Genomic DNA, 26,371 nt, shown 5'->3' with positions numbered 1-26,371 from the left:
TTTCATCTATTTTCTTTTTGCTTCTGCTGCCATCTAGCCTCAGAGTTCTGATGTTAAGGAATCTGTCTAAACTTGGTTACATTATTTTTCTAAACCTATCTTGCATAAATAAAAATTATTATTAAGAAACTAAAACTAAAATTTTGTTCCATTTGGTGCATTCCATCGGAGTATGGCAACACACTTTGTAATATAGCTTCATCCATCAACTAGGTAGATATTTTTCCCACTCTATGGATGAGACACATTAGCCTCAAAAATGTGGGTGATTAGCCCAAGATCACACTGGACACCAGTGACAGAGCTGGAAATAGAACTGAGGTTTCCTAGCATCTCAGTCATTTGACTTAGTTGCAAGAAAAAATTCCCTACATGACCCACTAAGAAGCATGCTCTAACAGGGGGGTAATAAAGATGGTAGGGATTGGATTCATTTCTGTGGGTTGATGGTTTTAGTACTGAGAACTTTTCAACAGACTTAAGTTTAAGTTCCTTAAAAAAAAATATTTCTTGTATCAAGAGAGTAACAGGCACATTTTAATGAACATAAATCACAGAATCATAGAAATGACGAGAGGTCATCCAGCTGAGCCCCCTGTGCTGAGGCAGAACCAAGTAATCCCTGACAGATATTTATCTAACCTGTTCTTAAAAACCTCCAGTGATGAGGATTCCACTGCCTCCCTTGGAGCCCTATTCCAGAATTTAACTACCCTTATAGTTAGAAAGCTTTTCCTAATATCTAACCTAAACAAATAGCCTTTTGACTGGTTTGATTTCTGGCATTCACACATTTTACTCCAGCTATTTATTCTTTAGGGTTCTATTTATTCAATCCCATTTCTACTTGATATTTTCTTCATAATTCCCTTGTGATGTTACTTTTTCCATGTTCATATTGCTTTATAATCATCCCTTTCATTAACACTTTGGCTGCTTAAATTATATCTTTTTGTTTATTTTATTCCTCTGTGTTTTTTTAGGCTCACTAAGCACATTAAAAGAGTGTTCACATGTCTGCATTGCTGCATGAAGAGGCAACTCTGATTCAGCTGCAGCTACTTGATAGTACTTGACCCTCTCTATTAGCAGCTGGATTTCTGGAAAAGATTTATAGGAGTCCGTATGGCTCCTTTTTAAATGTCTTTTGAGGATAAATGCAATAGCCTTCCCTCATCTCCACGAAGGACAGCTTTCAGACTCAGAACGTAATCAGTCAGTGCTGGAAGACGTGGGAAGACTCACACAGAGATTGAACAGGAGATGCAGCAAGAAGTTGCCTAAACAAAATCTCTGTCTTGCAGCAACTATTTTCTACAAAGGAAGTAGCCAGATAACTGCCCAGATGTCATATACGTTAGACTAGCTAAGAACAGCAATATGCAGTTCTTCTGTCCTTTTGACACATACCTGAGCAGACGGTAAGTTGTGCACTGCTTGTCACTGACCCATATTCATTTGTTGCTGTGCATGTGAAGGTTCCTGCATCTTCAGGAAAAGTCTCTGCAATTACTAATGTACATATCTCTTCTAGAAATGAATAGAAAGGAACAAACCAACGATCAACTACGTAAGATACTGTACATGGAATTGTGCATTTAAATATTTCAGTGCATTATGAGACAGACAGCTAAGGGTCAACCGCTAATCACTCAAAGTATATTGCTTTAAAAATGGTTGTACATCCTAAACAGATAGCTCAATAAATCTATGGTTTTCAAAGGGGCCTAAATCTAACCATTTTTTATACCCAAAGTTTTTTCCCACCCATATCTGTGTACAGAAAAGCTGATTTTTGTCCACAAATTGCCTTTGCATATGCAAATAATCTAACTATCCAGTTTCCATATGCAAACACAGCTTGCATACTCTAATCCAAGTCATATCTACGCTTTTTTGCTTGCAGATTACAATACGTGATTAATCACAATTAATTTTTTTAAGTTAATCATGTGAGTTAACTGCGATTAATCTACAGCCCTAATAATTCTAAAATAGTTTCTGGAAGCAGATTTAAATAATCCCGATTTTGCACAGTTCTCATGGATAGTTTCATTCTAAGGCTGCTCAAGACAATTGGGGCAGGTCTACACTTAAAATGCTGTGGTGGTGCAGCCGTATAGCTGTAGTGCTTCAGTGAAAACATTACTACGCCAATGGGAGAGCTTCTCCTGTCGGTGCAATTAATCCACCTCCACCAGAGGCAGTAGCTATGTGAACAGGAAAAGCTCTCCTGTTGACATAGTGCTGTCTACAGTGGGGATTAGGTTGGTATAACTGCATCACTCAGGGGTGTGGATTTTTCACATCCGTGAGTGACAGAGTTATACCAACATAAATTTGTAGTGTAGACCCAGCCTTAAAAGCTTCATTTCATAACACCCATTTTAGAACACCTCCCCATCCCTCCACACAGGTCACTGACTATTAAACACATACCACATTTTGAAAAGACCCTGCTTCAAAGGAAACAATTTTACACTCTAATGTAGAACTCTGCATATTCATCTGATTACCAAATACTACAACTGACAACCCACAGAGTTGGAAAAAGCAGCAGAATATTGAATTTCATATGGGAATTAGTGTATGGAAAAGAGCAGTAAGGCTGGGTCATTTACTAAAGCCTTCTCTTAGGTTAAATAATGAAGCTTTGGGAGTCATTCTTAAAGTTTCATTGAGGGCAGCAAACCAATGTCTCAATCAAAATTAAATGATTTTTCCTTTTTAAAATTATCATGTATCCAAAGACTTCCTGTGTTGGAGACAAGCTGAAAATGAATGACTAATTAAAAGTTTGGCATAGAATTTTTATTTTTTTCCAGACAGTAGAACACTTTTTTTTTTTTTTGGCAGCACAGAACAGTCATTCTGTGTAATTGCAGTAAAGGTGTCTGGTTGTACTGTTGCATGCTGGATTTTATCTTACCCAGATGAAGATTAATGACTCATGAAAGGTCTTATCAGGTAAGTAATGGGTAACACAAGCTTCGTTTTGAACTTCTGAGGTCAGACTTTTCCGAGTCTTGGTGTGTTTTAGGAAGTGGACAGTCTAAGTAACTGTGTGCTATATTGTTAACTACACATGAATCCAGAAGGATGTAACAATCCCTTGGAATGGAATTTGATATGAAAACCATGCTGCTTAGTTTCCTGTTAAAGAACAGAAGAATTCCAAGTACTGAGTATTTCGGTATAACAAATGAAAATGGCAAACACCACATTTGTCACTCATGTGTTACTAGACACAAAGATACTAGCCATCTAGCAGAATTATTTTATTTCTGTAAGTGCTTATATAACAATACAATTTCTTAAAGTGATTAACAAGGGAAGCACTGAGAATTTACTTCTCAATAATGGATTGATTTAGTTTACTATGTATTCTATCATGATACATTTTATCTATTTAAGTAAAATATTTGTAAATACTATATTGCATTAATAATAAATCTCGTATAAGATAACAGTAATTACTATATTTTACAAACTGACTATTTCTGGGCTGGGTGATTGGACAGTCAAATAGAATTGTGTATTTTTGATGTTCCATTATGACAAAACCATGAGAAAACTGACCAAAGCTAGATCACAGTAGCTTCAAAAACCAATAAGAGCATCTGTCTAATTAAAAGATATTTGAGGGGTAAGCAAACTGCCATTGGTGTCAGTGGATTTGTTCCCCAAAACCATGACTGTTTTTGTCCCACCAAGAATTCTTGCAAAAGGTTTTATTAGCAAATATTTGTATAAAACACTGGAGTAAAATATAAGTTCATTGTATGTAGGAATTAGGCAAATAACTCCCATAATAGAAGCTGGATAGCTAGTTCTCTGTGTATTTAGTTAAGTTTTAAATACTGATCTTGTGCAATTATTTCTTTCCCTGTTGCTGTGTTAAATAAAATCTGGTGATTTGAAGTAAATAATGTCTGTTCTATTTCCAGCAATCATCAGCTGACAAATAATTTCATCACAGAAATGTGTTCCAGACGGCAGCTCTGAAATGCTGTTCTCAAGGCCTTGAACATATTTAACACTTGACTAAATGAATACAAAAGCATTTTGTTCGCTGAAACATGTAAAATGCTGAGGCAAGCAAGCACTTGATTATTTTGTCAGCTGGATAACAAGAAGGGTTGTATTTCACAGGTTGATCTTTTTTCATTTATTGCTTGTGAGACAGAATCGTCATAAGGGAGAACTAAATGTAGCTAAGAAACCCCTCACCACTATGTCTGCAATTAGTATATTTTCTATTAGATCTTTAGGGAACAAAGCTCTCCCCATGTCCATGTTGGTATTTCTGTTTTTAGTGTTCTGGAGCATTTTTACTAATTTCTCCTTGATGTAGTGTTTTTCAGAGATGAGCATTTACTTCCCAGAATGTGTGTGCGCATCACATGAAAGGTGACACTTTTCTTTGATCTGCAGCTTTGATTTTCAACTTTGATCTTCAGCTTCCTCCATTGTGATGCACACGTAATCCTGGGAAACAAAGAGTTTTTGGCCATGATGCAATGTATAGAGCAACAGCTCTATGGATTTCATAGTTCCAAAGCCACAACAGAGTTTGCCATTAAAAAAAAAAAAAAAAAAAAAAAGAGTGGGTAAGCACAGTGGTCATTTTCTGCACTGTGAAAAACCTGTCAGATGTAAACCTGTCTCCTATTTCTAGTCTTGGTCCTTTATGCCCTGAGCCACCGCAGATTAAGAAAGCAATGTACTCAACAGGTCCCCTCTAGTAAATTGGGAATCTGTCTGGAAGGCAGGGAGGAACAAGTAAGTGTAGAACAGAATTAAATTGAGTGTGACGAGAAACCACAGAGTTCCAGCAGAGACAAAGAGGAGCCTCAAATAAAAACAATAGATAATATCAGCTCAGTCTTGTGAAAACTCTGAACATTTGGTAATGAAAATAATGAAAACGTTAGTTGACGCCTTCTCTTTTATGTAGGGAATTCTGATCACTATTGCTGCACCTCACTCCCACCTACACAGCAGTTCCAGAGTGATTTCAGCCTGTATTCTCATGGGCTCTAAAATTAGAGATTAAAGTTTTACACCAGTTGAAAGATGCAGTGTTAAGATTTCAGAAGACATGCAGCACTGACTAACTCTGGAGATAGTTCATAGGATAGGAGCCACAAAATATTTGGTCAGAACTTAACTGAGGAGAGGTGTGATGGTTAGCAAAATGGTATAGTTTAGAGACCTGATACCTTATGAGCACCAGAATGAGAAAACAGCTGTTCATTGTGAGAAAACTGAGAAAACAGATTCTTAGTGGTGTTGGGCTCTTTACCAGCTAGGACAATATGTTTTAACCATGCCAAGCATCCTCTGCCAAACTACCCCTGGAAACAACTTAATTCATGAATATTTTAATCAAGACAAAATAAGGGTTTTTTTTTGGTGGCAGCATCGAAAAAAAGTCACCCCCTAGGAATTAGCCACCAATGCTCTTGCGATGATCAGTTTTTGGGTGAGGAGAAGACAATTTGTTGTAAGATTTCTCTCTCCTATTTTGCCACTGTCTCTACCTATGCAGAGAGTAACTCCATTATGCCTAATGTGCATGGGGATGGAAGAATCTTACATTTTTGGATTTCACAAAGAGTTGAGAACATTCTGAAAATACAGAGCTGTACATTTGTTATACAACTAAATATATATGTGTGTGTCAGAGCCTGTATTGCAGCATAACTAGTAATTGACTATAAAAACATGGTAATAGGGTAACACGTATTTCCAATTATAAAGTCCCTAAGAACTAGTGAGCTAGCCTGGGACTGGGAAGCAACAACATGCCAGCACAGCCTGAGCAGTATGATAAGGACAAGGACAGAATACAAAATACTGCAGATATACTGGGGTAGCAGAGGACAGCTGACAGAAGAAAACTGAGGTAGTGTAACTAGGGAGGTGGATCAGAGTAGCAGGGAAAGCTGGGCTTCTATTATCTCTAATCCAATTATAGTTTCTCTCTCTAATCTAGTGATAGCTTTAGTTTATTTTACATTTACCTTTCATTTCTGAATGTTGAGTTACCCCTCTGAATTTAGATGCTGTTGACCTCATGTTCTCTTTTCTTTTACATAGTGAAGAGCCAGAACCTTAGCTGGTGTAAATTGAGATAGCTCTTTCAACTTGGGTGGAGCTACTCCAGCTGGGATCTGCCCTATAATGTGTATACTTATTTACTGAGAACTGGTTGTATTTTAAGTTTCACCAACTATCAGAAAGAAAAGGCTGAATTTTGGGGCAGTACTGTTACATTTGCATTACCTTTTCAGTTTCAAACTTAATGCAGCCATATTTGGAAATGTTGTACAGGGCTATTTCTTATCATGCACCCTTGGGCTACTGTAGCAAAACATGAACCCTAGAATGCATGATCCAAGATAAGTGATGTCTATCTTCTCAGAGGTTTTTGGTCAAATTATGCAGCATTGTGCTTTGAAAGATTTTATGTGCAGCAATTTTCTGGAAATGTAAGAAAAATTATTTTATATAGTTTTCTTCTTACATGCCTTTAGACAATTGTCTTACAGTAATTCAATACAGTTTGTGGCTGGCTCCAGACAGCTGAGTAATGACCAAAGCATCAACAGCTGGCAAATGACTCTATGGGCTTTTTTTTTTTATCCCCAAGCAGACTGTTCTTTGAAGGATTCAATCAGCATAAAGTCAAAACGTCAAAGAAAGAAGTACAGAGCAGGTAATTTGACAAACTGTGATGTTGGCCCTAAGTAATCTGACTAGTTATTAATTCACAAAACAGTCTGAAGAGATTTGTGATGCAGCCTGATTTCCGTCTAGACAGAGAAAGGAGTGTAAAACACATTAGGCAGATAGAACAGAACAGTGACAAGAAAAACCTGTTTCACAGTCTCTCAGCTGTATGAATTTATGGAGATCTCTGCTCCTATTTCATTATTATTGACCTATAAACATCTAGGACTCATTGAATTTGCATTGTAAGGTTTTTAGTCACAGTCGAACACTAGCTATATAACACATAGGATATGTGTAGCTTCAAAATATTTCAATAAATTGCTGAAACTGCATCCACCTCAAATTTTTGAGTACCCCACATACTAACACAGGTTTTCATAGTTTGTCAGCTTCCTCACACTTTACTCAGTTCTTGTGCATGTTCTCACTGCCTGCATTCAGCAGCAGTTGAAATTTGCTTGCTTATGAGCCATTTCTTTCACAGGTATTGGTTTAATCTGGTTTTCTAGAATCTGCATTGAAACACAAAGCAACAAGAAGGCTCCACTATATTTCTGGAATCAATTCAGCTGCTCATTGTAAAAAAAATGCAGTAAGGCTCCTCAACTCTCAAATTCTGCTCCTCACACAACAGGCAAAGTTAAAGTTCTCCCTATTTGGACAGATTCTGCTAATTTGAGTCATATTCCCTATACACATATAGTGTTTGATGCTGCACTGCTGAAACCAGTGGAAGCTTTATCATAACTTCAGTTGGTGCAGAATCGGACCCACTATGTGGAATATCACTGGGAATAGTAGAAACCAGAAAAAGCTAGTTCAACAATGGTATATGCAGAGAATCTCACATGGACACCAATGGGAGGGTATTCCATGAATAAAGCTGGCCAGACACAGAAATGAGACCATTCTGCACCTTCAAAGTGATGGTGTAGTACATTCCAGAGAGCTGGGGAAGAGACCGTCTCTTGAGTCAGAATCTCTCCTACTATTTCCCCATCTTTGTATAGGTAGTAGTTTTAAAATAATAATGACAGTAAATCAGTATTTATTTTTAATTATTACAGTATTAACTTCCTTTCAGTTGTACTCTACTTATATTTTAGCTATTAATAATGCCACCACCACCTAGCTCTTGTAGAGCACTTTACAAAGGAAATGAGTATCATTATCCCCATTTTACAGATAGGGATACGGAGGACCAGGGAAGGGTAGTGACTTTCACAGGCTCACTCAGCAACTAAAGGCAGAGACAGGAGTTGACCCAGTTCTCTTGAGTCCCAGTCCAGTGTCTGTCTTATCCAGTAGATCACACAGTCTCTTAAATAGAAGATAATTAGCTCATGTAGCACTATTCATCTTCAATGAGTGGTTAAAATTACTAAAATATGCAGAGACTATCACATCAATGAGAGTTAATTCTGACAATTTTAACTGGATGTGAAAAAAGCAAAAGGGAGATTTGTTGGTGAGCTGTAGACTTCCTAGAAAACTTTGTTTTAAGTTTTACTTGCTTCAGAAACCTTGAGATGTGCTGATGGGGTGAGTGAATAAAAGCTACATTTAGGAGATACAAAGCAGATGACTTGGTGGTAGAGAAAAGGGAAGCTACTTATGTACAGTAACTGGAGTTCTTTGAGATGTGTTATAGTTTGCACATTCCACTGATGGTGTGGCATGCACCTCACGTGCTAGAGATTGTCTTTTTGGCCAGCAGTACCTAAAAGGAGTGCATGCACTTTTCAGTTCTTGTGCTCTGCTGTGAGAGCATATAAGAGCAAAGGATGACCACCCCCTTTCAGTTCCTTCTCACTACAGAATCTCTGACGATAGGACTCTGAAGAACAGATGCAAGGGTGGGATGTGGAATGTGCATACAGACAATACATCTTGAAAAACTCCAGTTTCTGTAAATGTAAGTAACTTTCCTTTCTACTTCAAGTGATTGTCCATGTGCACATTCCACTGATGGTGACTCCCAAACAACTATTATATTATGAAGGTAGGAGCTGGAAGTAGTTAAAACAATTATGGAAGGCTTCTGTTAAAGGCACAGTGTCATGAATGTGTGCATTGACACCCAAGTAGCAGCCTTTCAAATGTCTGATATGGGTAAGTTTCACAGTGATGTGGGCTGATATAGTGTTGTGGTCAAAGACACCCACGCAGTGATTTTAGTTCAAAGACTCAAGCCTGAGGCCAGTTTATTGACATATATACCAGTGCATTGGGGTGCAGTCCGAAAACTGACACACCGAGGGCCGCTCGCAGGCGGGTTTTTATTTCATTAAACTGCAAGCAAAGTACAAACAATACGTCATGAGTTAAGAAACTAGGGTTGGGGTCAGTCCCTCCCTTAAACCGAGAGTTAAGAAATTAGGGTTGGGGTCAGTCCCCCCTCCCCCCCAGTACCTTCCTCATTAATTTCCAAGAAGTGGGTGTTTATTTGGGTAGAGGGGCACTTGGTGGTTTTCCCCAGGGGTGGTACTTGGCACCAGTTTGGGTACATTTCTCAAGACACCTGTTATTTTCCGGGGTCTTTTGGTTAAAGATTGGGGGGGGGTTTCCATGGGACGCCTAAAGAGGATCTATGATTGGCTATTTTTGCAGCTAGCTGGAATCACGGAGTGGATCACAGATCACCCAAAGGAGAAGCTGCATGAGTTAAGAAATTGCATTTAGCTAAAGTTACCTATTGCTTTACATAAGTGGTTATTATATTTCATTAGTCATGAACATATTTCATTAGTGCTGCTGCTGGGGCTTTTTTTTATTCTTTCCCTCCTTGTCCCCCCCCCCCTCCTCTGGTCATGACCCTTGACCGAGTTTGGCAGGGAATTGTGCAGTCTAGTCTAGTTCAGGCCCTGGCCTGTACTGCTTTGTGTAAGGATAGTTAGCAAAACAGATCTCTGTTGGAGGGTTTATTTTGGGGCCTTCAGATCCACAGCTCTGGCTATTAAAAAGAAGGCCCCCCTGTTCTATTTCCCCACAATAGCTTCCTCTCAGATGGAGTAAGTTCTGATCATGGATGGTGAGTCTACCCTGACCACCTCATAGCATATTTAATGCAACCAGAAATCCAGTCAGATAGTTTGTGAGATGACATTATTGACCCTTACATCCTTTCCATAATACAAACAGTCTAGGAGATGTTCTAAAACGTTTCATTCTATTTAGGTAGTAAGTAGGCCATGGTTCTCCTCACATCCAACACATGCAGTGTTGCCTCTAATTTGGATGTGTGAGATTTTGGAAAGAATACTGGTAAGTGTATTGGCTGATTGAGATGGAAATCTGCCACTACTTTGGGAAGGAATTTATGATGTGTCCTCATTCCTACTCTATCCGGGTGGAGTACTGTAAACAGTCATTAGCAGTTGAATCTCTCCTCTTCCAGCTGAAGTTAACACTATCAAAAATGCCATTTTCATTGACAGGTGCAGCAGGGAAGAGGAGGCCATTGGATTGAAAGATGGTCCCATGAGGGTTGCAAGCTCTAGGTTCAAGTCCAAGGAGGAATTGGTTCTTTGATAGGTGGGGATTCTTTAACTAGGCCTTTCAGGAATCTCACCACTGTCATATGATAAAAGACTTTATAGTCCTCTACTGGTAGATGGTAGGTTGACTCTGACGCTGAATGTACCTTGACAGAGCTGAAACACAGGTTCTTGTTTTGAGTTCAAGTAGTCAAGAATCTGAAGGATTGAGGAGTGATGTGGAATCAATTATTTCTGATTACCCCAATGAGAAAATGCTGTCCAATTTGAAAGATAAGTTTGTCTCGTTGATTCTTTTCTACTGCTTATTAGAACTTCTCTAACTGGAGAGGACCAAGCCTGCTCTACTGACAACATCCATCCGGCCTCCATATGAGGTGCAGGAGTGGTATATTTGGGTGTTGGATCTGACCCTGGTTCTGAGATAACAGATCAGGCAGCAGACATAAGGTCCTGTGTTGAGCTACTGAGAGTTCACTAGATCTGTTAACAAGAAGTGTCTGGGCCATGCTGGAGCTAAGAGGATTAGCTTGGTCAAGCCCTGTTTGAATTTGTGGAGCACTTTGGGAATTAATGAAGTTGAAGAGTAAGCATACATCAGAACTCCTGATCATGGTACCAGGAATGTGTCCACTATAGATCCCTGACTTTGTCCTCCTTTTGAGCAGAATTGGACAGCTGCATTTGCATAGATTGGCAAAAAGGTTGTGATGATGTCTGCCAATATCCTCTCTTTGATTTCCCACTCATGATTTGGGAGAAAGCGTCTGTTGAAATTGTTCACTCTGCAGTCCAAGCAAGCATATTGCCGGTAGGTATATTCAATGGTTGATGTACCAATTCCAGAGTCTGACTGCTTCCTGGCAAAGTGAGGAACATCTGGTCACATCTTGTTTGTTGATGTAAAACACGATTGTTATGTTGTCAGTCATTATTTGGACCAAGTGTCCTTATACTAGGGAGAGAAAAAACTCACAGGCCTTCTGTACGACTCTAGGAGATTGATGTGCATTCTTTGCTTTCTCAGGGACCATAGGCCCTATGTTGTTAGTTCATCTGTACAAGCACCACATCTCTGTAAGGAAGCATCCATGACTACTGTTGTGGAAGATACAGGTACTCTGAACGGGACCTTCTGCCTGCATTTGATGGGTCCTTCCACCATTTCAGTGAGAATAGGATCAAGGGTGGGATGGAGGCAGGCTTGTCCAAGTGATGTTTGGAGATTGTGTAACCAAACTTCGGCCAATCCTGCAAGCATCAGAGGTGAAGTCTGGCATGTGGAGTAGTGAATGTTCAGGAGCCTATGTAGCCTAGGAGGGCCAGGCATTACTTTACATTGGTATTTGGATTTCTTTCTAGCTGAAAAAGAAAGGGAAGACAGATTCTCAAACCTGTCTTGAGGAACAGGAGGTGGCAGAGTCCAGGACTGTGCCAATGAATTCATTCCTTTGGACTGTGGTTAAGCTCAGTTTCTTTGCTGACTTTCAAGCCTCACCTCCTGAAAAGATTGAGTGTGATGGAGATGGCTTTAGGGGTCTGAAGAGGCAATTTCCCCCATAACAGCCAATTGTCTAGGTAAAGATACATGTTGATGTTTTGTCTCAAGTAAACTGTTGCTAGTGATAGCACTTGGTGAATACCCTTGGTGCTGTGGAGTACCATCTGGTATTGCTAGTGGTCCTGTACCACTGTAAATCTCAGGTACTTCCTGTGGGGCAAAATGATGGAAATGTGAAAGTATACATACTGAATGTGAGAGATGCAAATCAGTCTCGTGACTTCGGTGTCATGATTATTGATGCTAGGGTGACCATCTGGATTTTTAATTTGTGAATAAAGGTATTGGTGTTCTGCAAGTCTAGGATGGGTTGCCAGCCTCTCTTTCTTCAGGATTAGGAAACTGTTGCTAAGGAACCCTTCCCTGTAAGGAACCCTTCTATTGCTCTGAGAGAGGGGCAGGAGGATCTTGTGACATAGTAGATCCTTGTGAGAAGGGTCTCTGAAAAGAGACAAGGAAGGAGGTTAGGGGTAGGCACTGTAGAAAACTTGATGGAATAGTCATGCGTTATTGTATACATATTGGTAAGAGACCCAGTATGCCTGAAGTGAGCTAACAGTTTTCTGAAGGGGAGGTCATAGATTTCTGGAGCTGATGGAGGAAGGACACATCTCTTGACCATCCCATCAAAATGAATGCTTCTGGAACTGAGAAGATTGGGAAATTTGTGGTGGAACAGTGAGTTGTCTTCTCCTATGGCGATGCTGTGGTTTCCTGGGTTGTTCTGAAGACCTTTGGTGGTAAAAGAGTACTGGATTGGTCTCCATAAGGGATACTTCTGTTTCATTTGTTTCCCCTTAAGAACTTGTATGTACTCTGAAGGAAAAGAAGGTGTCTCATGAGTCTTTCAGTGGGGACTATCAGGGGCCAAGTCAGTTTTAGAGCTGAGCAATATGACTGCTTTTAAAGGTAAGTCCTCCACCACTGTTTGGACTTCTCCATGATGCCAGATATATGACAACAGCTATTGCCATTGAGCTGGCAGCCATATCTACTGCATCCAGTGCTGCTTGAGACTCTTCTGGCTAGAAGCTAGACTGCATTATCTAACAGCACATAGTCTTTGTGACTGTCACTCAGAAGGTTGTCTGTGAAGCAAGCAGTCTTTCTTGTATGCAGAAATTATATCTGGCTAATAGGACCTCATAACTGGCTACACAGAACTGTAGGATTGCTGAGGAGTAGGCTTTCTGGCCAAGGAAATCTAGTTTCTTTAGCTCTTTTTCATTTGGTGTGGATCAGAATTGTTTTGCCTCTTTGTTTACCACAGCAATTACAAAAGAAGATGGAGCATGATGCATGTTAAAGAATTCCACACCCATAGGTAGGCAACTGATACTTTTTATCTGTGCTGGGGGATGTAGTGGTACAGAAGCAGGTGTCTGCCACAAGTTTCTGGCTGGATCTATGATGGTCTCGTTAATTGGGAAGGCTGACTTCCTCACTGCAGAGGCTTGATGTATGTGCACCAATTTATGTCCTTTGCCATATGGATTTGGATGGTCTCTGCCACCCTCTTTAATGTGTGTTGGAAACCCTTATAGTTGTCCATTTGTGGGGGTGGGTGGTACTAAGACCTCATCAGGGGATGAGGAGGAAAGAATGATTGGTGCTGGCAGGTTGCACTGGTCTACAATTTTTGAGAAGTCGTCTGCTTCAGAGATAAAATGTGCTATTTATTTTGTATTTTGATGTTCTGAATTCAAATATGACAATTAAAACAACTGATTGGCTACTGTTTCGAAGATATTTAAGATTTTACATTTTATGTCTATGTATATTGTGTAGATAGTAGAGTTTTAATCATAAATTGTAAACCTAGGTCTTTTCATGTGTTTATGGTTGCTTTACATGATAATATTTCCCCCTTCCTGTTTATGTAACACTTTAAAAATCAGCAAAAGGGTTATATAAATAAAATTTATTATGAAACAAAAGGCAAAAAACTATTCTGTACATAGTTCAGTCCTATTCAGTGTCTACTCGGCGCTTCTTGGCTTGTCTCTTGTATTCATTAAATGGAGCATCTCTTGTCACTGTCCAGCAATAGTCTGCAAGCATTGATGGGTTCCATTTGCCCAGATAGCGTTTCTCCATTGTTGCAATGTCCTGGTGAAATCGCTCGCCGTACTCATCGCTCACTGCTCCGCAGTTTGGTGGAAAAAAATCTAGATGAGTGTGCAAAAAATGTATCTTTAGTGACATGTTGCAATCAAGGCTTTTGTATGCCTTGAGGAGGTTTTCCACTAACAACCTGTAGTTGTCTGCCTTGTTGTTTCCGAGAACATTTATTGCCACTAACTGGAAGGCTTTCCATGCCGTCTTTTCCTTACCACGCAGTGCATGATCAAATGCATCATCTCGAAGAAGTTCACGAATCTGAGGACCAACAAAGATACCTTCCTTTATCTTAGCTTCACTTAACCTTGGAAATTTTCCACGGAGGTACTTGAAAGCTGCTTGTGTTTTATCAATGGCCTTGACAAAGTTCTTCATCAGACCCAGCTTGATGTGTAAAGCTGGTAACAAAATCTTCCTTGATTCAACAAGTGGTGGATGCTGAACACTTTTCCTCCCAGGCTCCAATGACTGTCGAAGTGGCCAATCTTTCTTGATGTAGTGGGAATCTCTTGCACGACTATCCCATTCGCAGAGAAAACAGCAGTACTTTGTGTATCCAGTCTGCAGACCAAGCAAGAGAGCAACAACCTTCAAATTGCCACAAAGCTGCCACTGATGTTGGTCATAGTTTATGCACCTCAAAAGTTGTTTCATGTTGTCAGAGGTTTCTTTCATATGGACTGCATGACCAACTGGAATTGATGGCAAAACATTGCCATTATGCAGTCAAACAGCTTTAAGACTCGTCTTCGATGAATCAATGAACAGCCTCCACTCATCTGGATCGTGAACAATGTTGAGGGCTGCCATCACACCATCGATGTTGTTGCAGGCTACAAGATCACCTTCCATGAAGAAGAATGGGACAAGATCCTTTTGACGGTCACGGAACATGGAAACCCTAACATCACCTGCCAGGAGATTCCACTGCTGTAGTCTGGAGCCCAACAGCTCTGCCTTACTCTTGGGTAGTTCCAAATCCCTGACAAGGTCATTCAGTTCTCCTTGTGTTATGAGATGTGGTTCAGAGGAGGAGGATGGGAGAAAATGTGGGTCCTGTGACATTGATGATTCAGGACCAGAAGTTTCATCCTCTTCCTCTTCCTCGTCTGACTCAAGTGAGAATGATTCTGGTGCATCAGGAACCTGCAGTCCTTCTCCGTGGAGTACTGGGCGTATAGCTGATGGAATGTTTGGATAATGCACAGTCCACTTTTTCTTCTTTGACACACCTTTCCCAACTGGAGGCACCACGCAGAAGTAACAATTGCTGGTATGATCTGTTGGCTCTCTCCAAATCATTGGCACTGCCAAAGGCATAGATTTCCTTTTCCTGTTCAACCACTGGCGAAGATTTGTTGCACAAGTGTTGCAGCATATGTGTGGGGCCCACCTCTTGTCCTGATCTCCAATTTTGCAGCCAAAATAAAGGTGATAGGTTTTCTTAACCATAGTGGTTATACTATGCTCTTGTGATGCAAAAGTCACTTCACCACAAACATAGCAGAAGTTATCTGCACTGTTCACACAAGTACGAGGCATCTCTGCTCACTTTGGCTAAACAGAAATGTGTCCCTTTGCAAAATCAAACACTGACAAATAAGAGAGCACGACACTGTATGATTTCTAGAGATGATATAGGGCAATTTGTTCAGCAGAGTGATGTAAGCTTCGTTATGATTGCATCATCCATGACTTCTAGGAATAACATGATGCAATTCATATCATGTATGACACAATATCAGCTTCAGATTGCATCATTCATTGTTTTGCCTAAAAAGCAAGTACTGTCCAAACCCAGTCATAGATTTATTCATAGATCCAGTCAAAGATGTATTTTAGTCATTTCTGGTTTAAATTGAGATCCCTTCCCTTTATAACTCACTTATCCTCCACCATTCCCAAGTCAAGGGTCGTATATACTGACCCAATAGCATATCTTGAAAACTAGAGCCAATCAACAATTTTAAGCATCATTTTCATTCTCAGTGACTCAGAATTAGTAAAGTTTGACTACATTTATTTCAGAAGCATTTTGGCTGTAGAGCAGTGTTGTCTTCCAGTGCCTGCTCTTCCATTACCTCCTCCTCTGCCTGTGGTTGTGTAGGAATCAGAAGGGTTGTTAGGGCAACTGAATGTGCAGTGTCATGGAGGAAGCAGGCTTCTGGTGGTGAGGTGGCTTCCTGGGGTTGAAGTTGCTGTGAGCCAACCAGGGTCCCTAGCGAGGCCACATGGGCATCAGTGTGTAAGAACCTAGAAGCCAGGGGATTGGGAACTATGAGCGTGGATTCTGTGGGTCCCAATATCTTTTGCGTGAGCAAAAGATCCTCTACAAGTTGTTGAGGGCTGTGGAGACAGGCTGGGTAAGTAACTCTGTTGCTGAAGTAGAATTTCTTTGTCCTTCAATTCCAAAGAGGAATCCCAGAAGAATGTATAACTTGGATCCATGAGATTTGCCCTCAGAGATTTAGGGATCAAACTACAAGATAGATCATTGTGTGGAAGACAACAGCAGGGACGACTGTGGTTCTGGGTGAATCTGCAGGTCCACTGGTGCCAGTATCTAAATAGTGCCAGGCAGGGTGGCATGTTCAGGTGCACGGGAACTGGTTTTGTCAGGACATTATGGCAATTTCTGCCACCGTGATGGTGAACTGTCCTGATTGGCTTGATTCCAGTGCCAAAAGAGTCAGTGCCTGGACCACTGAAGTAGGCAGTGCCATGGTTGGTGCTATACTCTTTCCTGACCATCTGGATTTTGGTGCCAGATGCTTCAGTGCCATATGGTTTGAACAGTCTTGAGAGTGAGCTTCAGTGGGAACCCTTTTGGGTTGCAAAGTCTCAGACAACATTCAGTGTCACGGTGAGGTTTTCCTCTTAGAGGAAACTCTGTTGAGCGACCTGCCCCGAGTTCTTCTAGCTCCCTGCAGTCTAAGGACAACGCTATTGTCATGTTTGCAATTTGAGTCGGAGCTCTTGAAGGCCAAGGGTTTGCATTTATACGCAGGCTTGGAAGATCCCTGTACATTGGAATCTAGTGAGCCTGGTTCAGAAGTGGGTCTCATTGACTTGATCATTAGGAAGACCTAACGGCAGCCCTCCCTGTCCTTTCTAGCTTGGGAGCTGAAGGACCTGCATATTACGGATTTACCAGGAATAAGTGATTCTCCAAGAAAACAGAGGGACTTCAAGTGTTTGTTTGAAGCTGGGATAGTTCCCTCCCATGAAGGGCAGTGTTTTAATCCCAGCAAATCAGATGACACCAGGCTACCTGGGTGAGCTCTAAGAACTAAAGATTGCAACAGGCAACCAAACTATAATATAAACCTATTAGCTAAAACTACAAGAAGGGGCTGGCAGTTTCTTGGACTGTTGGGCTCTATCTCTAAACCATGAGAGGAACGGAACAGCAGCAAGCACATCTCTCCTTTACATGCCCTTGCAGTGGAGCACAAGGATTGAATAGCACATGCATGCCTTATGGATACTGCTGGTCAAAAAGACTCCCATCTCTAGTATATGAAGCACATGCACACATCAGAGGAATGTGTATATGGACAATCACTTGCGGGAGCACTGCTGATACTATTGATATAGATATGCCAAGGGCTTCTCTCAGAACACCAAGTGTATTAAATCTAGAAACAGAATTTGAAACAGTCCTTATTTTCAAAGAATACTAATTTCCATTTTTTCAAAGGAACTTATCACACTGATCTGCTTTGTTTTATAACATTTAAAAAACAATAACTTGAGTAGTCATTTTGCTACAACAAGACATAGTGTGGGGGAAGTTTTCAGTAGTGCCACAGAAATTTAGGAATACAGCTCCCATTGACTTTCAATGGAATCTGGGATCCTAAACACAGTGGGGCTAAATATTTTATGCAAAATCTTTTTTCATTCCAAAATGCAATCTTTGATTGGCTAAAACAATTATCAAATTCAGGTAGACTTTGGCAAATAATTTTGGTTAAAAAATTTGGAAATGTCAAAACAGTTTCAGCATTTCTGAAACTAAAAACATTTCCACGTTTTGGAAAAACATTTTATTTTGGAATTTCTCTCAATTTTATTAAAAAAAATTTGTAAATTAAAAAAAAAAACAGAATCAAAATAAAATGTTTTGTTTGGCACTGACAAACATTTTCGTTAACACAAAATGAAATTTTTCTCTACATATTGGTTTGCCAAAAATTACTAAACATTTTCATTTTGGGTCAACCTGGAACAATTTTCTTTTTCAATTTTTTGGACCTGCACAGAAACCAAATAGTCAGTTATTTGTGCAGCTTTAGCATAAAATCCCTTAGTTACTTTTGAATATCTCCTTCTTTAGCCCAATTTATCTGACCACCATATAACCAAACTCCTAGTTAACCAACAGTCAATTACAGCCCACAATGGCAATGCATACCATATGTTACTCTCCTGCAAATCCAAAGGCTTCAGAGGTCTCTGAAACACTTCAGAAAAATTGGATTGTACTGTAATTTGACATCCTTAACAAATATAGACTAGTGTATAATTATAACCCAAACCCCATAGTTAATACCTGGACTCACTGTTAAACCTTGTGAGAGGCCAGTTTGAGCAAATATACTGTTTTCACCTTTCTTTTAAGGTTGTTACCTAGCACATCTCACATTTCAGGCCTCAGTAAACCAGGTGGGGCAGTTGCATTATAAAAAAAATAGGCACATATGCAAGTTTTGTATTTATTCCCATGACAACTGATGCCCAAAATAAGTAATGGGATTGCATGCAGCAATCTGCACACCCATCTCTCCACATCCTCTGTTAATCAATATTTTCAAGGTCCAAAACTGAGGCACTGTGTCTGGGGGCACAATAGGCAAGTGTTTTGCTGGGAGGATAAGGGAGGTTGGTGGAGAAGTGAGGTGAAAAAAGGAGCATCCTCCTTCTCTCTTCCAGCTCAGTTTCATAAAAGACATGGTGGAAGATCATAGTTATCCATATTAGCTCTTCACTGTTTTTTCTTAGTCCCAAACCCTTCCTCTTCAACCTAGATTTTACCCTAGATCCCTCATATGCACACCACCAATTCACCTACCCAAATCCCCAGCTGACACCGTTCCCCCGTATTGAATCCCGCCAATTCACCCCATGCCCGCCAGTGCAGCATCTCAAAGCCCCTAAGCTCCTCTAACCAAGTCCCTATCAGTTCAGAAACATCCTACACAACACCTATGTCTCAGGCAGAAATTCTTTTCTTCTGCCTTAACTTCTCCACATCTGAACGCTTGTTTATTTATTAGTTCTGAGCCACCTCCTGTCTCTTACCCCAAGGCTCAGAACACCCCACATTCACACACAACCCTCCATGTGCAGAAAACCAGCCCCAGGCTAAGAGCCCTTTACCTTGCTACTTGTCATCCTCTACCACCAAGCTAAGAGGCATCCCCTCCCCCATTTGTTGTTTGATCTGGGAAAGTAGGAGCACAGGCAGCATATGAAAACAGCCCTATACTCTGCTTATGTGATAATGAACAGAAATAACCTTGCTCTGTGCCTCCTCTGCCCAAATAAATCTGTTAGTCTTTAAGGTGCCACCAGACTCCTTGTTGTCTCTGCTATCTGCCACTTACGTGCTGCAGGGCCAGTTCCCTGCCAGTCAGCCAAGTGTATTACATTACAGTGGCTGGAGCAACTCTAGTCATAGCAAGAGTTCTCACTGGCAGCAAGTAATGCTACATTCTGTAGTTTGAGCCAGAGAATACAATGTTGGGACAGTAGTGGTAGTATTTAGCCCCAGTAGTTCCTACTAACTAGTTTTTCCCTTGACTTAATCTCTGGAGAAAGGGAGAGGAGGAGGGTTGGCTGCAGTGCTCTTATAGGACATTTGCCAAGCAATCTATGCAAAAGCCTAAACAATTGCTTCAGAAGAAGCCATTTTCTTTCAGTCTCACAGAACTGGAGCTAGATGGTGCCATGCTGGTGATTTTAGTGATTTCTTGCACAAACATAAAAATGGTATGGCATGGGAGAACATATGTTCCAATTCCTACAACTTCCAGCTGATAGTCCAAAAAAGTCCATAACACAACGTGTGAAGAGTGAAATAAGGAGGTAGAGAGAAACGTGCAAATGGACAGACCATTTTTATGCCTGCTGAGTTCCAAGAGTCATACCTTGTGAATAAACTGGAAAGGCTCACTAGAACTAAAGGTGCTTATTTTGAGCCAGCTCTGCTTACATTTAGGACAGCTTGCATCTGAGAAGCCAGACTGAGGAAACCAGCATTTAGTGGTCTGGTGTTACAAAACTATGCAAGTAGAATTTGGGTGATGGAATTTTGTGGGGATTGTTTTTCCTCATTAGCTTGCAAGTTGCTCATTTTCTGAGAATAAAGATAGTTTAAAGGTTTTGTCAGTGGGGAGCTCGATATTGGTCTGAATGGAATTTACTGTTTAACGAATACAGGAATGGATGTAAAGCACAGTGCAGAATATGAAGCCTGTGATAAAAGAATAGATTGTCTTTAAGGGGGTTTCATATTACCAATGTGCTCCAGAAATATTGTTCTATTTATGGCTTCAATGCAAACACAAAGAGCTAGTGAATCAAAAGATTATTTTTTCATATGATTCTTACCAGGTTCAGCTGCAGACCGGGGCTCTGGATATCACATTATCCAAGGAGAAAATAAACAAGAAAAATGTATTAGAAAGAGGTTACATTAATAAAAATAATAGAAGTTCTGTATAGAAATACTACAGGCAAGTACAGTATCTATGCAGATGATACTGGCAGGAAAAATCAAGGATGACATTCATATCACCTGCCTATAATAGTTCTTCTGGAATTAATTTACTTGGTCTGTATTACTATTACCCAAATAAGTGGATAAGAGGTTTTCCCTTTATCCAGAACTCAATCCTTATGGTGGAAAGTGACTGCTTTGACTGACTGAGGCTAATTCCATGGTGCTTTCTTGAGAATACATGAATATTATTGGGCTAGCCAAAGGGCTATTTCTTACTTTTCTGGAGAATTCTGAAATCTGGAGAATCTTGGATTTCAACATCCTGTCGAAACCACTCGACGTGCAAGGGAGGAGCTCCCCTGACTCTGCACTCTAGTACAACAACCTGTCCTTCAGATGCTGTGGAGTTTTGCAGCTCCTGAAATGTGACAAACATACTTTAAATTAACAAAAAACCCTACATACTTTAAAACAATCAAATCAAACTTCCCATCCTCAATTTATTTCATTGTGTCATAACATTCTGCTGATTTTCTTTTCCAAGAACAGTGTTTTCAGTTGGAATATGTTTAATACAGGGTCTATTTTTGAATACATTCTTATCATGGTTACAGAAGAAGTAGTGCACTGCTTGTTCTCTAGGAGGCTGATCTTCTGAAAGCAACATCATTGAGGAGAAAGTGGAAAATGGTTAACGCCAAACATCCACAAGAGGTGGATGTCAACAGATAGTCTTCTATCTTATTTTTTACCCCATAGTGTGAAATGAAGAATTTTCAGCTGGCACACATCTTTTGTTAACTACATATTGGCTAATCTGGACATGAGAGAATAAATTGTTCTTGTTAGTCAATACATATACTGTATGTTAAGCACAGTATTAATATAAGTGTTGGGAAGTTATGTTAACTGAATGTATTATACCCGCCTCACAATTCTGTCCAGCCATGTCAAGTATACCATAACACCTTGCATTAGCTGAAGTAAGCTTTGGCTTAAGTAGACAGGAAAACTGTCAGCATCAGGACACGAGTGTGTTACCATAGCAACAGGTAGGGAGTTACTCTCACAGGTTAATAGAAGAATGTTCCAAAGGGAAAAGGACGAGATATATGAATGTCCTATCCTGGTACAAACCTAGACGGTACCTTCATGGACCAGTACCTGAAAGGCTAGTACCCAAGACAAAGATAAGGAAGGAACAGAACAAGTAGTTAAGGAAAATTGGAAAAACTGGTGGTTTGAATTTTAGTGACATGTAAAGAGTTTTGTAACTTCTACAATCATCCTATAAATACTCCTAGCTAAAATGTGTTAGTTGGTGAGCACATCCATTATTGTTAAAATAACTTCAAAACCATTAGATTTTATTATCCAGGATGCAATCATGGGAATGGGTCTTTCTTATTAGCATGTGTTGCCAAATGTTTTGTTTTTAATTTTTGTAGCCATGGCCAGTGATAGGTATGCGACAAACACATTTAATTCTTTAAAACATTTCAATAGTGCAGAAGAACAGGAAATTCACTATTACAATGTAAAGCTTCTTTTCCTAAGTGGTCACTAGTACCTACAAGGAAAAGGACCCATAACAAACTATATAAAATATATGTTTTAATGTGATTAAAGGATTCATGCATTATTAGAGACTGGAAAGTAAAATGTAGACTGTATATAATGATAGAGAAAACAGACCTTTGTAAAAATGGGTGTGGAGCAGACAGGCTTGGATCCATCTAGTCGGTACAGATATGACGTAGGACTTTGGACCTAGAAAATCAAAAATGACAGTCACTTGAAGCGCTAAATGTATTATTACTGTAAAGTTTGAATATGCTCTGATAATATGATCAATATAGATCTAATGCAAATCCAACTACATAATCCTGCAAAGGAGTTTTTATTATAGTACAATCATTGTGCAACTTTACTATTTCACATGTGTACTTCTGCAATCAAAACACAAGATTTAAAGGTTTTGATGCTCCACATGAGAATTGTGTTCCCAACTGTCATTACCTTAATGAGTTGTGTGTGTTTGGTATCTGATCATCTTTAAAATATGTCCCCAAAATGAAGTAGTTCTGCATCACCTATTATTACGTACCATATAACAATGTAGTATGTTATTAAAAAAAAATAAGAACTAGGAGGGCTTGAACCAATGTAACAAAAGGAGAGAGGAGGAGGACTTAATTTCAATTAAGTTAATATTGAGAGAAAATGTGATTGTCTAAAGACCAACATAGATACTTTATAACTTACAATCACTTTAGGCAAACCTATTTCCAACAGCTGATGTAAAAAACAGCAAAGTATAACTGAAACCACAACCATTTGATTTAAGTTAACCACAGAAAATAAAGATTAAAGAGTCATTTTGTGCTAAAAGTATGTAATTAAACATCATATGCATAGGGAGTTCTGAGCAGTATAAAAAGAATACACATAAGAATTATCATAAATCATATTAATGTAGCATACTGTGTAGTATTCAGTACATTATCAAGTGCTCAGATATTATGGTTATGACTGTGGTGTAAAAACCTATATAGCACATATGTGCACATGCTCAAATACTTTATTTGCTCCCATTCAGTGTAAGTAACTTCAAAACATTTTTTTTTACTGTTAATCTTCAGATTGCAAATGGCAGTTCAATGATTTTAAGTTAAATAATATGAAGTATGATCCCTCATCCCTCAAAATGGCAATTCTGCCCCCCCAATATTTAATTTTGAGAGAGATATTTAATATATTTGACTGACTTAACATGATGTCTGAGTACCTGTTGAATGGGTACAGAGATAGGCTGAATTACAGCTGTGGTGACTCCAGCCTTTGGAGTAGAAGATCCTATTGTTAAGGAAACAGAAGTGGTTTTCTTCTGGGCCCTGGAAAAAAAGGGGGAAAAAAACCCATTTTTTCAGATCATATAACAGTTATCGAATGTGTTACTTTGGAACCAACGTAAACTCAAAATTCTTACAGGATTTGAAAGGGATGACACTATATTTTATTTGCAATGTTGTTGTAGCTTCATTGGTCCCAGGACATTAGACAGACAAGGTGGGTGAGGCAATATCTTTTATTGGACCAACCTCTGCTCATGAAAGAGACAAGTTTTCCAGCTTACACAGAGCTCTTCCTTCAGGATGTCTGAGTACCTGTTGTAAGGTACTGAGTACCTTCAGGAAGAGCTCTGTGTAAGCTAGAAAGCATGTGTCTTTCAGCAACAGAAGTTGGTCCAATAAAATATTACCTGAACCACATTGGTCTTTTTACTATATTTTATTGTCTATCCCCCTCCTACCTATCTTTGTCTCTATGCAATTTATAAACTCGTGCTGATCACACTGCCAGATTAAAATTACAAAATCAGCTTCCATCTTAGTCCATGCTTATAACCTTCCAAAATATTAACTTTGGGCTAAGATAGAGAATATCAGCCCGAACTCAATCCCTTCATCAGCTGCTTTTCAGTTATGTAAGTATTTAAATTGTAAAACAAAACATTTTATTTAAAAACACAAACTTGACATCCATTCAAGTCCTCTGAAGATTAGTGCTTTTGCTTTGGAAGGAGACTCGACAAGGACGGGAGATGCAGCACATACACTGTTGCTAGCACAATATGTTTGACAGAGATTATTTCCATGAAAGAAACCAATAAAATAAAATTCTGAACATCCAGGATAGGAGAAAGTGTTGAACATAAACAATTTAAGGCTTCTTGCATTCTAAAATACCTTGCAAATTCTAAGATTTAATCTGGAAAATAAGTTTCTCTCTTTTCACATTGCAAAGAAACAGTTATCACAATATAAACAGATATATTACTGCCAGGGCCGGCTCCAGGCACCAGCTTGTCAAGCAGGTACTTGGGGTGGCCGCTCCGGAGAAGGGCGGCACGTCCAGATATTCGGCGGCAATTCGGTGGACAGTCCCTCACTCCGCCTTGGAGCGAAGGACCTCCCGCCGAATTGCCGCCGCAGATCGTGATCGTGGCTTTTTTTTTTTTTTTTTTTGGCTGCTTGGGGCGGCCAAACCCTGGAGCTGGCCCGGATTACTGCTTGTTTAAGTTTCAGAGAAAACTCTCATCACTACATCCACCCTTTTTCTCTCCTTCTGGGAACATCCAAAAACTTAGAAACTAAGGAAGATATTGGATACAGGTGAGTAAGCAACATTTTGTTTTGGGTAAAATTTCTCAAAGTTGTAAAATTGTTCATTTTGCTTTTTAACTTTCAAAATTTTACTTTTCCAAATTTCAGATACATCTTTTAAATGGGAACATTGGTATATATACCGTTACTTGAATGCTTCCCCCTACCCCAAAATGTTTATTCAAATTCAGTATTGCCAAAGTATTTCCAAATAGAAATTTGGCTCAGCTAAACTACTGGGAAATTTACCCTTTTGTCACAGAAATGTATGTATTATATATACTTGGGCTGTCAAGCAATTAAAAAAATTAATCACTATTAATTGCACAATTAATCACACTATTAAACAAAAGAATACCATTTATTTAAATATTTGTGGATGTTTTCTACATTTTCAAACATATTGATTTCAATTACAAAACAGAACAGAAAGAGTACAGTGCTCACTTTGTATTTATTTTTATTAGAATATTCGCACTCTAAAAAACAAAAGAGATATGAGGTGCATTGAAAAATACTATTTCTTTTGTTTATAATTTTTACATTGCAAATATTTGTAATAAAAAATTATATACACTTTGATTTCAATTACAACACAAAATACAATATATATGAAAATGTAGAAAAACATCCAAAAGACTTAATAAATTTTAATTGGTATTCTACTGTTTAACAGTGCAATTAAAACTGCAATTAATCATGATTAATTTTTTAAAGTTAATTGTGTGAGTTAACTGTGATTAATCAACAGCCTTAATATATATAGATAGTAATTTTCCAGCCTATATTAAACCTTCTTCCACAAGTAAGTTAAATTGACTTTGTTTTTTAAGAAATTTCCTTCACTAGATGTTCTGTGAGTAGAGCCAAGTTAATCTAGGTACAGCTATTTTCTGCATGCATTATACATCAACATATTTTCTTTTAAAGAAATGTCCATTAGTCTAAAGTTATTTTCTGTTTTGATAGCTCTGAGCCTACAATAAAGCCTGCATGTAGCAAGTCCCAGGATCAAGGTCCGGTATTGTACTTTAACATAACTTGATCATTGATTAACACCAGTTAGCCTCTTCTTTTGGAGTAACCTCAGCAAGGACAGATGTAGCAGAACAGTTTTGCTACCATTCTTATACAGTTATATAGAAAATTTGTATATCATTGGTGTTACTGAGCACACTTACTGTGGCATAGCTCCAGATTTTGACTTGAAAACTAAACTTTCACTCTCAGAATCTGTTGAGCTGACACCTGGGGGGGAAAAAGGGTATATTCAGTGCTGTTATACACTCTCCAATCTCCACTACGCTTAATTTCAAAAGTAAATACTATACTTCTTTAGTATTATTCTGAAAGCATTACACTGAATTGACTTATAGGATATAGTATAAGTGAAATCATTTCAATGCAGAGCTGGAAATTCTTTTTTTCAAAAATATTGTAGCTTTTCTTTTTGCCTGACATGTCTTTAGGATCTTTAAACGGTTTGGGAGTCATGACTGTGCTGATATATATTATTAGAGGTTAATTGCTAATTTAATCACAAATTGTTTTCCTGGGTTTT

At 39.1% G+C, this 26,371-nt stretch overlaps 1 protein-coding gene across 5 annotated transcripts in view; it reads right to left on the bottom strand.

Annotated features, from left to right (window-relative positions):
* Positions 1-26,371, bottom strand: part of PALLD (palladin, cytoskeletal associated protein) — a 338,505-nt gene that overhangs the window by 186,570 nt on the left and 125,564 nt on the right. For all 5 annotated transcript variants that reach the window (XM_034770761.1, XM_034770764.1, XM_034770760.1 and 2 more), the window contains exons 4-9: positions 25,992-26,058; positions 23,433-23,538; positions 22,340-22,414; positions 20,921-21,062; positions 20,533-20,556; positions 1,411-1,530 (exon numbers count right to left, since the gene is read on the bottom strand). In XM_034770761.1, the coding sequence (XP_034626652.1) occupies positions 1,411-1,530; positions 20,533-20,556; positions 20,921-21,062; positions 22,340-22,414; positions 23,433-23,538; positions 25,992-26,058 (534 nt within the window). The remainder of the gene's footprint in view (positions 1-1,410; positions 1,531-20,532; positions 20,557-20,920; positions 21,063-22,339; positions 22,415-23,432; positions 23,539-25,991; positions 26,059-26,371) is intronic.

The sequence above is a fragment of the Trachemys scripta genome, chromosome 5 (genome assembly GCF_013100865.1).
Source record: "Trachemys scripta elegans isolate TJP31775 chromosome 5, CAS_Tse_1.0, whole genome shotgun sequence".
Lineage (NCBI taxonomy): Eukaryota > Metazoa > Chordata > Testudines > Emydidae > Trachemys > Trachemys scripta.
Note: the sequence above shows the minus strand (reverse complement) of the source record. Positions and strands in the feature narration are given on the sequence as shown.